The following is a 14,882-nucleotide window of genomic DNA, read 5'->3' on the forward strand; positions in this document are numbered from 1 at the left end:
GTCTCTAGAAGTGCAAAAAACCCCATCAAATGCCGCATACCCACGGCCTCAATTAAAATCTTTTATTAATAAATCTTTCTGGTTTTTTTTCAGGTGTCATTATTTGTGCAACAATATTGAAAAAAACAAAACATTTAATTGGCGGGATCCTACCCTCACTGGAGGAACAGTCCTCGCTATCAGCACCGGAGGCGGCGGTCTACGATTTGCGCGTGCGCAATTCTAACTCTCACCAAACCGTAGCCTCCCACTTGCGCAGGCGCAGATCTTACGTAGGCTGCTTTGTGGGTGGCCTTTGGCCTGAGAAGCAGAGCATTCTGGGAACGCCGGAGACGGAAATTACTTCTCTTCACGCTGCGGGTGTTGTAGGCTGCTGCGCGATTTTCTCTGATTCCAAGAGTTAGGAACTTGGGAACCGTTTGCCAATATGTATGACGCGGACGAGGGTAGGTAACTCCTCAGAACACTCCGCGACGACCTAAGGAGGGAAGAGTGGGGAGCTGAACCAGTTGAGGATTTGCGGCCTCCCCCTTACTCGCCGCTCAAGTGTTCCCAGTCGTGCCCCCAACATTCCCCAGGCCGGGAACGAAGCTGGGGTTGTGAGAGATGGAGGGTGCAGGGAACCTTAGCATTAATGCTCCTAGTCAGGTGATTCTTGTTCTCTCCACTTTCTGCTCCTGGCTGAGTCTGATACCGCTTTCCCGGATTGAAATGGCGTGCGGAGCAGTAAGACAGTTTCCGTTGTTTTGACTTTGAAGCAAAGGGCTTCTTTCTTGATTTCCCCCAAGGCCAGAGTGAATTTATTGAATAGTTGAATTGTTGAGTGTTATCCTGTGCCACGCATTGTGTTAGGTTTTACAGCCGGGTCAAAGAATCTAGTGTCTGTGTCGGGCGTTCCTTCATGCTGTCATATGTCTAACTAAATTGTCTTAAAAGATGACCTTTAGGGCGCTTGGGTGGCTCAGTCGGCTAAGCGTCTGTCTTCGGCTCAGATCATGATCCCAGGGTCCTGGAATCGAGCCCCGCATCGGGCTCCCTGCTTAGCAGGGGGTCTACTTCTCCCTCTGCCCCTCTCCCCCTGCCCCCCTCCCCGGCTTGTATTCTTTCTCTCACTCACTCTCTCAAATAAATAAAATCTTAAAAAAAAAAAAAAAAGATGACCTTTAAATTTCGTCTCCCCACAGATGGAAGAGTTTTCAGGTGTTATGTATCCTATTGAATAGGGCCAATATGTCTTTGTTTTTTCCTTTCACATGTAGAATTCTTAGTCGTGTCTAGTGTATAGCATGTATTTTTAATGCTGGGTCTTCCATTCTCCATAGCTACTATTTCAAATCACTTTTTTCTGACTCCCAGTCTTGTGGCCACCTCTCACGTTTCTCCTTATTCCCAGGCCATTCCATGGAGAAAAAGAAGAAAAGGCGTAAACTCTACTGTTTAAACTTCTCTGTCTCATATCTTGAGTTTGGAAATTAGTTAGTATTGTTAGATTTCTTAACTCCTATCTCAGAAAAAAAATTAAAAGTTTTCTTAGCTTAAATTTTGAGTGGGTAGAATATTCTCATGGCTCACAAGGTAGAATATATTAAAATGTTAAAGCATAAGGTTTTATTCTTGTCCACCATCTGTGTAGAGTGGGCCTCCTCCACAATAAGTTACCTCTGTTCTTAGGTTCTCTCTCGAGTGCTTTATGCATATTCAGGCAAATAGAAATGGGATTCTGTTTTCCATCCTTTTACAGAAAAAAGGTAACACACTTTTCTGCACTTTTATTTTTTTATATATGTATTTATATTTAGGAGATTTTCTTGAGCACCTCATTTTTTTTCCACACCTACCTAGTTTGTATGGGTGTACCTTAAGTAGTGTTTTATTGATGGGTATTTGGGTTATATCCGGTCTTTTTCTGGTTCACATAGTGCTGTTATTAATTATCTTGTACATGTCATTTTGTCCAGTGTAGGTATGTCTGTAGGAGAAATTTCTATAGAATTGTCAGCTCAAATGATAAACATGTGTAACGTTTTGCAGATGGTGCCAAGTGACCTTTATAGTGATTATACTAGTTTATATTCTTTTTTTTTTAAGATTTTATTTATTTGAGAGATAGAGCACGAGTGGGGAGGGGAGGGAGAAGCAGGCTCCCCGCGAGTAGGAAGCTTGACATGGGGCTCAATCCCAGGACCCCACATCATGACCTGAGCTGAAGGCAGACATTCAACTGACTGAGCCACCCAGGTGCCCCAGTATATTCTCATTAGCAATGTATAATAATCCTGTGGAAAGAGAGTTGAAGTTACTTCTCTTTTCAAGTCTGCTCCAGCATTGAGTCTACATTCCATTCCTGCCTGTGTCCTTTGATATCTTTTTTTTTGAGATTTTATGTATTTGAGAGGCAGAGACAGAGATAGCGACAGAGAGCACGAGTCGGGGGGAGAGGGAGAAGCAGGCTCCCCACGGAATAGGGAGCCTGACTTGGGGTCGATCCCAGGATCCTGGGATCATGACCTGAGTCGAACGTAGATGCTTAACCGACTGAGCCACCGAGGCACCCCCCCCCTTTTTTTTTTTTAAAGATTTTATTTATTTATTTGAGAGAGCACAAGCATGAGTTGTGGGGGGAGAAGTGGACTCCCCGCTGAGCAGGGAGCCAAACACGGGGTTCGATCCCAGGACCCCAAGATCATGACTTGAGCTGAAGGCAGATGCCTAACTGACTGAGCCACCCAGGGCCCCGTTTTGATAGCTTTATTAGATATGCCCTCATCAGTTTTTCAGACATTCCTCTTCACCAGTCTTCTTTTTCTTTGTGAAATATTAGATCTCTTGTCCTCAAAAAAACAAACTCTTTGTTGTTGTTAAACGCTTTGTTTACTTTTTCTTCCAATATTTAGCCTTTCTCCTTTTATTCACAGCCAAACTTCTTTTTTTTTTTTAAGATTTTATTTATTTATTTGAGAGAGAGAGAATGAGAGCGAGCACATGAGAGGAGGGAGGGTCAGAGGGAGAAGCAGACGCCCTGCCGAGCAGGGAGCCGGATGCGGGACTCGATCCAGGGACTCCAGGATCATGACCTGAGCCGAAGGCAGTTGCTTAACCAACTGAGCCACCCAGGCGCCCACAGCCAAGCTTCTTAAAAAAAAAAAAAAATAGGCTCTTTGTTGTTTCCAGTTCCTATTTTCCAGTTTCTCCTCAACCTATTATAATCTAATTGTGTTCTAGCCACTACATAAAAATAGCTCTTTTTTTTTTTTTTTTTAACAGTCTTGAGGTCTTTTATTTTCTTTACATTTATCATGCAGTGAATTCATAGGGAATGGGTTCCAGCAGTTCCAGCTCCTTTCCATTGGTTCTCACAAGTATGCTTCTCTGGGTGGGGCATGCTGGTGCTTCAGTTGAACCCAAGTACCTTTCTCTTTGGCTTCCTTCTTTTTCTGATCATTTTCCTTCACACACTTCGGGAAGCTATCTTGGCTCTTTGAGTGTTTAATATGCTCAATGCGTACATTAATTCTCTTGGCAAGAATCTTGCCCTTAACTTGTTTGTTTACAACAATGCCAACAGCATGCTGAGTAACATTGTAGACTCTTCAGTTTTGCCATGGTAACATTTGTGGGGTGTTCCTTTTTGAACAGTGCCCATTCCCTTGATGTCCACAATATCACCTTTCTTATAGATTCTCATGTATGAGGCTAAAGGAACAACTCCATGTTTTCTTTTTTTTTTTAATTTTTTTTTTTTAAGATTTTATTTATTTGTGAGAGAGAGAATGAGAGACAGAGAGCATGAGAGGGAGGAGGGTCAGAGGGAGAAGCAGACTCCCCGCTGAGCAGGGAGCCCGATGTGGGACTCGATCCCGGGACTCCAGGATCATGACCTGAGCCGAAGGCAGTCGCTTAACCAACTGAGCCACCCAGGCGCCCAACTCCATGTTTTCTAAAAGGCCTAGAGAACATATAGCAGGTACCTCTCCTCTTTCCCTTTGTGTTGGTCATTTTGGTGAATTGCTGGAAGATGCAGTTCTGGCCGAAAGGTAAAACAGCTCTTAATAAGAATGTCAGTCACTTCGGGCGCCTGGGTGGCTCAGTTGATTAGGCGACTGCTTTCAGCCCAGGTCATGATCCTGGAGTCCCAGGATCGAGTCCCACATCAGGCTCCCAGCTCAGCAGGGAGTTTGCTTCTCCCTCTGACCCTCTCTCCTCTCATGCTCTCTCTCTCTCTCAAATAAATAAATAAAATCTTAAAAAAAAAAAATGTTAGTCACTTCTCAGTTGATAGATCAGAGGGACATGTTTCAAACCTTATCCAGACCCTGTGGTAGTCAACATTGTTGATTACTTCCTCTTGGAAACTCACTTCTTCCTTCTGCCACATAACTCTCACGTAATTCTTCTTACCTGTCTGACATTTCTTCTCATTCTCTTCTATTCGTATTATTTCTGGAGGATTCCATCTCTTCTCCACGGCTTCAGGTACTGTTTGTATGTGGATGACTTCGAATTTATATTTCCAGTCCAGATGTCTTACATATCTAACTGCCACTGGACAACTTCACTTGGATGTGCTCTAAGCTACTCAAACTTGTCACTGCCCAGACTGAGCTATTTTCCTTTACTCATCCACCTTCCTAATCTGCTTTGTCCTGTGTTCTCCATCTCAGTGAGTGGTATCCCCCCTTGTGTTGTTGAAGCCAGAAGCCTGGGCATCATTCTTCATTCCTCTCTTCTGCCCCCATCATCTAATAAGCCACCAAGTCCTGAGGATTCTGTCTCCTAAATATGTCAAATCTGGTCAGTTGTCTGTCACCTCTGCCACAATTTTTAGTTCGGGCCACTACCATCTCTTACCTAGATTACTTCCCCAGATTCTCAACTGGTTTGTGTGCTCCAGGTTTCTTTCCTTTCCATTCACTGTCCATACTATGGCCATAGTGATCTTTCAGAAATGAAAATCTGATCTAGCCACACCCTTGTTAAAATCTTAGGGTGGTTCCTCAAAGCTCTGTTGGTAAAGACCAGTCTCTTTAACCACTCCAACTTCACACTTCATGCTTCAGCTACTTTAGCCTTCTTTCATTCCTTCAATAGCTTTCATTTTTTGGAGTCTTTTGTGCAAATTGTTTTTTCTTTTTGAAAGACTACTTTCTCTACCCCTCCCATCCTCACCCTTTCCTTTTGCCTGGTTTACTCCTATTTATTCATACATAAGGTCTCTGCTCAGCTCAGCTTTTGGGAAGTCTACCCTAACCTCCTCAGGTCTTGGTTAGGACTGCCCATTCACGTTGTTCTTCCTCTTAATTGACTTCATCTTGTTTGTATCCCTCCAGTAGGTGATAATCTCCCTGAGGATACAGTCATCTTTTATCTTATTGAAGGTTGTGTTTCCAATGCCTGGGATATAGTAAATACATTCAATAAGTATTTGATGAATGGGAATGGATGAATGAGTAAATGAGTCTCCTTCGTGGATTCATTTTTTTTTCACATGACTCTAATAGAGGTATTCCTTAATATCCTGCCTTTAGTCTTCTTCTCTATGGAAGCTGTCTGTATGCTACCAACCACTTGTTAATGATTCTTAGCTTTTTGTAATTTAGACCCCTTATTTGAGTTTTATATTTATAGCCAGTTGTTTACTGCAGGTATTTAAAGGGATAAATGATTCACAAGTGTACCTAAAGCTAACCTCCTCATTTCTCTCTTTTTCCCACCTTCTTGCTTCTCTATGTGGCTGTGATATTAACCTCTAATCTGTCATCAAAGCTAGATATCTCTGAGCTATTTTAGATACCTTTGTTTTTCTTACCACTCCCCCCCCCGCCATGTATAGGAATCAGTAATTCCAATTTGTTCAAGAAGCATTTATTATATAATTTGTTTTGAACATGTATTAAATTTTGAATTGAAACCTCTTAAGTTTTACAGGCTATATAAGTTAGAATATAAAAACAAAAATACAGCACACTTCTCTTTTACATAAGATGATGAGACCAATAGCAGAGGACCAGTGCACTCTGATTTTTCAAATCCCCTATTGTTCAGATTACTATTGCTACATAACTACCCTAAAATTTGGCTGCTTAAAAATTAATGTGCTCATGGATTCGGTGGGTTAGGAATTTGGATAGAGCATAGTAGGAATGACTTGTTTGCTCCGTGATGTCAGTGGTTCAATGCAAAGACTCAAAGTTTGGGTGTTGACAACTGGGGCCTTGAAGATCTAGAGTGTTTATTACTCAGATGTCTGGCACCTAGCCTAGCAGGACTCAAGGACCAGGATTGATGGGAGCATCTGTAAGTGTCCTCTCCATATGATTTGGGCTTCCTTGTACTATACAAGCCTTAGAGTAGTAGGACTTAACTAATGGCCACTCAGAGTTCCAGAAACACATGTTTCAGTAAACAAGGTGGAATTGCATTGCCTTTTCTTACCTAGCTTTTTAAGTCATGTAGTGTGGCTTCAGCTGCTTTCTTTTAGTTATGGCAGTGTCAGAGACCCGCCCAGATTTAAGGGGAGGAAAAATAGACCCCTGTATCTTGATGGTAGGCATATCAAGATGACATTATAAAAGAACATGTGAAATGAAGCTATAGTTGTGGCCATCTTCGGAAAATACAGTCTGTCATACCTTTACCTGTATTAAATGTTGCTGTAATAAACCACTGTACCTTAGGGTATTGCCCAGCTATTGGAACCCTTCTCTGGCTTTACTTCCTTACCCTAATCTTTCACTCCAGTCTCTGAAGAAGACTACATGCTTGCTCCTAGTTATCATTATAGTTAGCTATTAATGAGAATTACATGGACTTCCTGCAGAAGATGGAATATTAACAAATTCACACAACTTATACTAAACCTTTGTAGTGTATACTGGGAGAATACCTATGTGACGTAGACCTTTGTATACATAGATGTGTACCTGTGTATATTGTAATATATTAGTAATTCAATTAAGTGAAAGTTTAGAAAAGTGGGGTAAAAGGATTGCTTTTTATTTAACAGAGAGTAAATATATTTCTGCTACTTCAAATCATAGCGAGATGTTAACTACTAGCATTTTATTGCACACGGGTACAATATTTTTGGTTTTTGCAGACATGCAATATGATGAAGATGATGATGAAATCACCCCAGACTTGTGGCAAGAAGCATGCTGGATTGTAATCAGGTAACTTTTGAGACCAAACTTAGTAAGCCTTAAAAGGCACAATAACCTATAAAAGGATTTCCTGCTTATTCTGTTCTTGAAAATTAGATGTTTATATGAATATGCTACATGAGAACTGGTTTCTCTATTTATGTATTTAACTTGAACTTTTAAAGTATTTCAGACTTAAGTAAAGTTACACAAAGAATTCATATATACATTTCACTCAGGTTCCCTAGATGTTAACCTTACATACTTTCTTTGCCTTTTTTTCCCTTTCTCTGAATATTTTTTTCCTGAGACATTTGAGAGTAAGTTGCAGACCTAAGAATATTCTTTTACATAATCATAAGTCATCAAAATCAGAAAATTGATATTAATACAATAATTTAATCTACAGATCTTACCCAAATTTTGCCAGTTGTCCCACTAATGTTGTTCATAGCAAAATACATTTTTTTCTCATCCTGGATCCATCCTAGGATTACATATTGCATTTAGTTTTCATGACTTATTTTTTTGTCTCCTGTAATTTAGAACAGTTCCTCAGTTTTCCTCTTTTTTTTTTTTTTTGACCTTGGCATTTTTGAAGAATACAGGCCAGTTGCTTTTTAGAATGCCCCTCAGTTTGGGTTTTTCTGATGTTTCCTCATAATTAGATTCAAATGATTACTTTTGGCAGCAGTGATGTTCTCTCTGCAGTCTATCAGGAGGCACGTGATGCCCATTTTTTTCCATTACTGGTGTTTATTTTTGGGTTTTCTTATTATTTTAAATGGATAAAGTTACTTTAGGTTGTGTTTCAGCCGAAATTCCCATCCAATTCTAAGGGTTAATTAAAATGTAACAAAACTCAGAAGCCTTACATGTAGGTAAGAAAAATAACTTTCTAAGTATTGAAGTAACATCTTGCTGTGTTAGGATATAAAATGTTACAACTCTGCTCTTTTATTTATTTATTTATTTATTTATTTATTTATTTATTTATTTAAGAGAGAGAGAATGAGAGACAGAGAGCACGAGAGGGAAGAGGGCAGAGGGAGAAGCAGACCCCCTGCTGAGCAGGGAGCCCAATGTGGGACTCGATCTCGGGACTCCAGGATCATGACCTGAGCCGAAGGCAGTCGCTTAACCAACTGAGCCACCCAGGCGCCCTACAACTCTGCTCTTTTATCAAACTGACAATTGCTGTCTATATAGTAACGGAATGCTGTCTCTTTGAGCCCCTTCATCTCCAAGATGCACATCCTCTTGGTTGACAGTCTCTTCCTTTTCAAAGAACATATGCTTCCAACATTGTACCAGTTGTATTTGGAGTATAACTGAACCTTCTTGAACCTTGTTTTATTAAAAATATATTGAGATTTTGAGATGTAGATGTATATTTTTACTACTAAACATGGGCTATACAAACTTCGTATTAAGGGGCTCCTGGGTGGCTCAGTCGTTAAGCGTCTGCCTTCGGCTCAGTCATGATCCCAGTGTCCTGGGATCGAGCCCCGCATCGAGCTCCCTGCTCTGTGGGAAGCCTGCTTCTCCCTCCCCCACTCCCCCCCCCAACTCCCCCTGCTTGTGTTCCCTCTTTTTGCTCTCTCTCTGTCAAATAAATAAATAAAATCTTGGGGGGAAAAAAAGAAACTTCGTATTAAGACATTTGTATCTTCTATGATCTTTGAGTATTAAACACCAAGGGGCATCTTACTAGGAAAAATTAACTAGGTAGATATTCTGTGGGTATGCCTTATTCTACAATATCCAGGGAGAAAGAATATTTTGATCTTAAAGAATTGTTTTCAATATATGTGATTGGTTGTTCAAGGTAAACAATTGTGAATAGTCACCCTATTTAACATTGGTTACAAAATATTTGATTTTTTTTTTTCGGTTTTATACCTTATTTGACAATCAGTGATTAGTTCTCATCCACATTAACTATCTGTAGATTTTTTAAAGTGGTGACAGGTACATAGGTAACCAGTGTGTAGAGCTTGTTTGGTGAATCTTCATCCTCATTACGTTTTCTGGACAACTGCACACAGATACAGTATGGAACATTCCTTATTCCTTTGGCCTAGACAGCTTTGTTGAGCTTGGTGTCAGTGCACACATCTGGAGTTCCCGTCTCCTTCGTGGCAAGATTCCGGATCTCTTTGAGTGCCCAAGGGGCACGCTTCTTGAAACCCACTCCATGGATGTGCTTGTGAATGTTGGTGGTGTATTCTCTGGTCACTACCTCGTTGATGGCAGAACGGCCCTTCTTCTTCTCACCACCCTTCTTCGCGGGAGCCATTCTGCCGGGCCCTGGTTGGAAAAACAAAATATTTGATTTTTATATTTTAATTGACTATAGGTGCTTTGTCTATTGTGAGATGATGCTTTTTTTTTTTTTTTCCACTTTTTAACATCAAAGTGATTTTTTTCTAAAGCATTGTGACTATGATGTTATATAATATTATCAGGGACTTCAGGAAGATGACTTCTGGTAAAATAATCAAGATAGATATAAATATGAGATATTTATATAGTTTAGGTATGTAAAGAACAACTTTTTTTTCCCAAAGATTTATTTATTAGAGCGCGTGCTTGTGCCTGCACATGTGAGTGGGGGGAAGGGCAGAGGGAGAAGGAGAGAAACAGACTCCTTGCTTGAGCATGGAGCCCCACATGGGGCTCCATCCCAACACATTGAGATCATGACTTGAGCTGAAATCAAGAGTTGGACGCTTAACTAACTGAGCCACCAGGCGCCCCAAGGATAACATTCTAATGAAGCCGTGTTCTAATGATCTTGGGAAGTCTTCCTGGGGGAATGAAACTTATCCATAGTTTTGTGAAGATTTTTTTTTTTGTTGAAGATTTTTCGTTGTTAATTGTCTATAAAAACCATTGTTACTTAAATTACAGACAGTGCCTTTTTCCATGTGTTTCTTACATATCAGTGGTGGACTCAAATGGTTGTGAGAAATTTCTTTCCTGTTAGCTCACAGTCTCTACTGAAGGAAATTGCCCTATCCATTCTTCCGGCTGTACCTTATACAAGGATGATTGTGTGCTCTGTTGTCTGCCATAGGACCTAACTTCTAATATTGATATCCATGATTAATTGAATCAGGGTGAGATCTTGACGCAAAGCCAGCCAGTTAATTGGCCTGCTGGTGACCTGTGAAGTGACCTGGTGATGCCAAAATGGGAGACTGGTGATTAGTTGGGCTTGGCATATTGCCTCAGAAAATTGATGTGAGGATAAGGGAGTTGGGGAGCGGAAGCTAAGAAAGTGTCAGAGATACAAGATGCAAGGGTCACAAGGTGAAGGAATTGAGACATGGGGGTGTGCTCATGGGACATTTCCTGAGGGCTGATGAGATAATCCAGTCCTTAGGGTTGTGGTAAATCTCAGAGCTCTTCCAGTCTCACTGAAGCCCAGCTATATAACTGTTTCTGGGTGGTGGTGAGGAGTGAGATTGCTCTCGTACTTATATTGTCTTGTACCTTTATTATATATATTCTTCTCCCTTCCTTCACGTGAACAAGAATCTGTTCCTTGTAAACCGTATGTCTCTTTTTTTAGATTCTTCATTCTTCTTTAGGGCTTCATTATGTGATTTCTGTATCTATTGGTAACTCCCATCTCTTACCCATACTTCATTTTTTATCATCAGTCATTTGATGAGTATTTTCACTTGAATGACTTACTCTCATCCCACCTTTAACATATACAAATTAGAACTAATCCTAAACCTAAAATTGAAGTTTTTATACCTTCCATATTTTAGTCATGGGTATCATCATTTTCCCTGTTACTCAAATTAGAGTTCTTTTATCTTTGACTATACATTTTCTTTAGTTTAAGATTTATTTATTTTAGAGAGAGAGAGAGCAAGCATGGTGGGGAGGCGCAGAGGGAGAATTTTAAGCAGACTCCTCGCTGACTGCAGAGCCCCACCTGGGGCTCGATCTCATCACCCTGAGATCATGACCCGAGCCGAAACCAAGAGTCAGACGCTTAATTGACTGTGCCACTCAGTATCCACATTTTCTTTAGTTTGAAGAAATGTTTCAAAGGGGTTGGATGAAGGGCGCCTGGCTGGCTCAGTCAGAGGAGTATGCAGCTCTTGATCTTGGGGTCATGAGTTTGAGCCCCACATGGGCTGTAGAGATTACTTAAATAAATAAAACTTAGAAAAAGAGATTGGATAAAACTTATAAAGGACATTTATATTAGTGCTTCCTTATAGTTTTTTTGTTGTGCTTTAATTATTTTACCCATAAGTCTTGTTTCCTGAAACTTAACAAATTCTACAAAGAAACCTGGTCTCACCCTGTTTTTGGATAACTCATAGTATCTGTATAATGATGGGCTTATAGTGGTTGGTATTTAACAATTGATTATTTGTTGGATTTAATTATAATGAAAACGAGGAAATATGCTAGAAAATCACTGACTTGTAACTGGTTATAAACTGCAATATTTTCCCAGTTCCTATTTTGATGAGAAAGGCTTGGTCAGACAACAGCTGGATTCTTTTGATGAGTTTATTCAGATGTCTGTTCAAAGAATTGTGGAAGATGCCCCACCTATAGACCTACAAGCCGAAGCTCAGCATGCTAGCGGAGAAGTTGAAGAACCGGTAAGATGGTTATTCTAATAAAGTAACATATGTGAAAGAAGAGTTTTGATTTGGAACTTCAGTCCTTTTCTCACCTGGCCTACAGGTAAAAGAAAAAAAAATAGGTGTTTTAGCAGGGTACTTACAGCATCTTTTACCTTACAGTTCCTGATTTCTTCTTTTTTTTTTTTTTTTAAAGATTTTATTTATTTATTTGAGAAAGAGAGAGAGAGCATTGTGGGGGAGGGTCAGAGGGAGAAGCAGACTCCCCGCCGAGCAGGGAGCCTGATGTGGGACTCGATCCCAGGACTCCAGGATCATGACCCCAGCCGAAGGCAGTCGCTTAACCAACTAAGCCACCCAGGTGCCCCCCCCCCCCCCGATTTATTCTTACTAATGAAGAGATACATTTTTGCAAGTAATCCAAAACCCTAATCCTTATTCAGATAGTAGGGATTTAGTTGGGGAGGGAGGACTTAGAAATACGATGAACTAGTAGGAGAAGCAAGCCACAAATAGTCATATTGCTTCAGAAAGCCTTTTTTCTTTCACAGTAAGTAATCATGAAAGAAAATGTATTTGAAGGACTTTTCTCCTTCTTATCTTTTGTAAGGAATACATTATTATAACAATATAAGAGATAATAAAAGAAAATCACCCAAACATACCAGCTATTTTAGTTTTTCTAAATTCCTCACAGTCTTTGGTTACACATGTGTATGTTCTTAGCATTGTTAAAATCATAAGGGTATAATTTTATAATCTGGTTTTACATGAGTGATTGTAAAGAAGTATATAGTCCAAAGTAATTGCTGTCCCTAGTTTTTGAGAAGAGAGATGGAGAAACTGAAAAACAAAGTGAGTCAGGGAGAGCCCCAGTTCAGTCTTTTTTTTTATTTGTAGTTAAGTTCAGTCCTTTTCTGTAGCTAATCTCCTAAGGGCTGATCTATTCTCATTCTGGTTCGAGATGCTGCATAGACTTTTGCTCTTTTTTTTTTTTTTTTTTTTAAAGATTTTATTTATTTGAGACAGAGGGAATGAGAGACAGAGAGCATGAGAGGGAGGAGGGTCAGAGGGAGAAGCAGACTCCCTGCCGAGCAGGGAGCCCGATGCGGGACTCGATCCCGGAACTCCAGGATCATGACCTGAGCCGAAGGCAGTCGCTTAACCAACTGAGCCACCCAGGCGCCCTAGACTTTTGCTCTTAAGAACAAAAATAATCAGCTCTTCTGGCATTGTGTTGGAAAAATGGGCTTTTTTTTTTTAATGGCATTTTCTCTTCCTCGTATTTGCAAAACAAAAGAGATAATAATATAACAGACTCAAAGTGCCACTACTATTAAGTAAAATCGAGGAAGAGATCTGAGGCTGGAGTATCAGAACTTGGTGGAGGGGTGCCTGGGTGGCTCAGTTGTTAAGCGTCTGCCTTCAGCTCAGGTCATGATCCCAGGGTCCTGGGATCGAGCCCCGCATCAGGCTCCCTGCTCCGTGGGAAGCCTGCTTCTCCCTCTCCCACTCCCCCTGCTTGTGTTCCCTCTCTGGCTGTGTCTCTCTCTGTCAAATAAATAAATAAAATCTTTAAAAAAAGAAAAGAACTTGGTGGAAAAGATGGGGGGAGACTTAAGCTGACCATGAAGGGCAAGGTAGGACTTGTCCTAGTAGAGAAAAGATACTTAGGAGGTTCAGCAAGAAAATACTTGGTATTATTTGGCTTGGGGATGGAATGACCACAATAGTCAGTATATGATTTTTGGCTTGATCTGTTTTTGATAGGTGTTAGTGGAAGTTAAGATAGAATGAGATTGTCACAGGCTTTGGATGTCATTAGGAATTGTTGAAAGATTGTCAAAGAATGTACATAAAGCATTATTTTAGGAAGGTTACTTTGGAAATGGTTTTTAGTTGGGAGTGGGAAGAGGCTAGAGACAGATAAAAACCTTTGAATATCCTAGGCTTAAGATGATAGTGTTCTAGGGGCGCCTGGGTGGCTCAGTCGTTAAGTGACTGCCTTCGACTCAGGTCCTGATCCTAGGGTCCTGGGATCGAGCCCTGCATCGGGCTCCCTGCTCCACGGGAAGCCCGCTTCTCCCTCTCCCACTCCCCCACTTGTGTTCCCTCTCTCGCTGTGTCTCTCTCCGTCAAATAAAATCTTTAAAAAAAAAAAAAAAAGATAATAGTGTTCTAGACTAGGGTGATGGTAGAAATAAGGAGTAGAGGGATGGCTTCCCTTTGGTTCATTATCACCACCAGTTCTTTCTGCCCTTTATCTACTCCAGTTTGGGGGAACTTGGGTGTTAATTACGGTTACTGGTCTGTTTAGTCCCATTGTCTCTTTGTCTGAGATTTGGTTTAGAGAGAAACCTACTATCCATTTATTTCTGGAAAGTCCTCATGGATCTTGTTTTGGGGAGTGAATAGATATTAATTGAAAACTTTTTTTTTTTTGAGTGGGCTGAGCTATAGTCAGGGTTGGAAGTTGGAAGTTGTCAGTCCTTTATAGAGTAATTAGGGTTTTTTTGTATATTGAAGAGTTAGGTTATTTTTTTGGTGTTTTGTTGAATAGATTAGAGCATGGTCCTAATTGTCTGAATTTATCTTTTCTGGTAACTTTCTACTTATGGTCTTAACCAAGGAGAGGGCACATAAAACTATATAGATTATTTACACAAATCCTTTTAACTATTTGACACAGAGCATATGAGATATGTGCATCGTCTTTATTTACTTGGGATATTTTAAGACTGTCTTTTGTCTTAAGAAAGCAATTAAGTATTCAACTTGACATCTATGGAATATGGATATTGGCTTTGGAGAGTCTTTGTATTAGTAAAGTGGGTTAAGTTCAGCAGTTTCTAGAGCTGCTTCTAGTCAAAATGTTAATGTTGATTAAAATGGAATTATTAAAACTTTTACGGAAAAAAGTTACCCTTTTCATGTTTTTTGGTTTCCTTTTAGCCAAGATACTTGCTGAAGTTTGAACAAATTTACCTCTCCAAACCTACCCATTGGGAAAGAGATGGTGCTCCTTCACCAATGATGCCAAATGAGGCCAGATTAAGAAATCTCACGTAAGAATTTTTCCAACAATTGATATTGAAATACAGTTCAGAAAATGTAATTTTGACCA

The 14,882-nt window shown here is 40.2% G+C and overlaps 1 protein-coding gene across 3 annotated transcripts in view; it reads left to right on the top strand.

Annotated features, from left to right (window-relative positions):
• The first annotated feature begins 100 nt into the window (after positions 1-100).
• POLR2B (RNA polymerase II subunit B) overlaps positions 101-14,882 on the top strand; it is a 47,693-nt gene continuing 32,911 nt past the window's right edge. Inside the window, exons 1-5 of one of the 3 annotated variants that reach the window (XM_064584547.1) lie at positions 101-446; positions 7,097-7,169; positions 9,228-9,452; positions 11,626-11,776; positions 14,711-14,823. In XM_064584547.1, coding sequence (XP_064440617.1) covers positions 428-446; positions 7,097-7,169; positions 9,228-9,452; positions 11,626-11,776; positions 14,711-14,823 — 581 coding nt within the window. In that variant the 5' untranslated portion in view covers positions 101-427. Of the gene's footprint in view, positions 447-7,096; positions 7,170-9,223; positions 9,453-11,625; positions 11,777-14,710; positions 14,824-14,882 lie in introns of all 3 variants that reach the window. The other 2 variants (XM_045881085.3, XM_045881086.3) reach the window with 2 other exon arrangements.

Source organism: Mirounga angustirostris, unplaced genomic scaffold (assembly GCF_029215605.1).
Source record: "Mirounga angustirostris isolate CCGP_5_RB_7025 unplaced genomic scaffold, mMirAng1.0.hap1 SCAF_2, whole genome shotgun sequence".
Lineage (NCBI taxonomy): Eukaryota > Metazoa > Chordata > Mammalia > Carnivora > Phocidae > Mirounga > Mirounga angustirostris.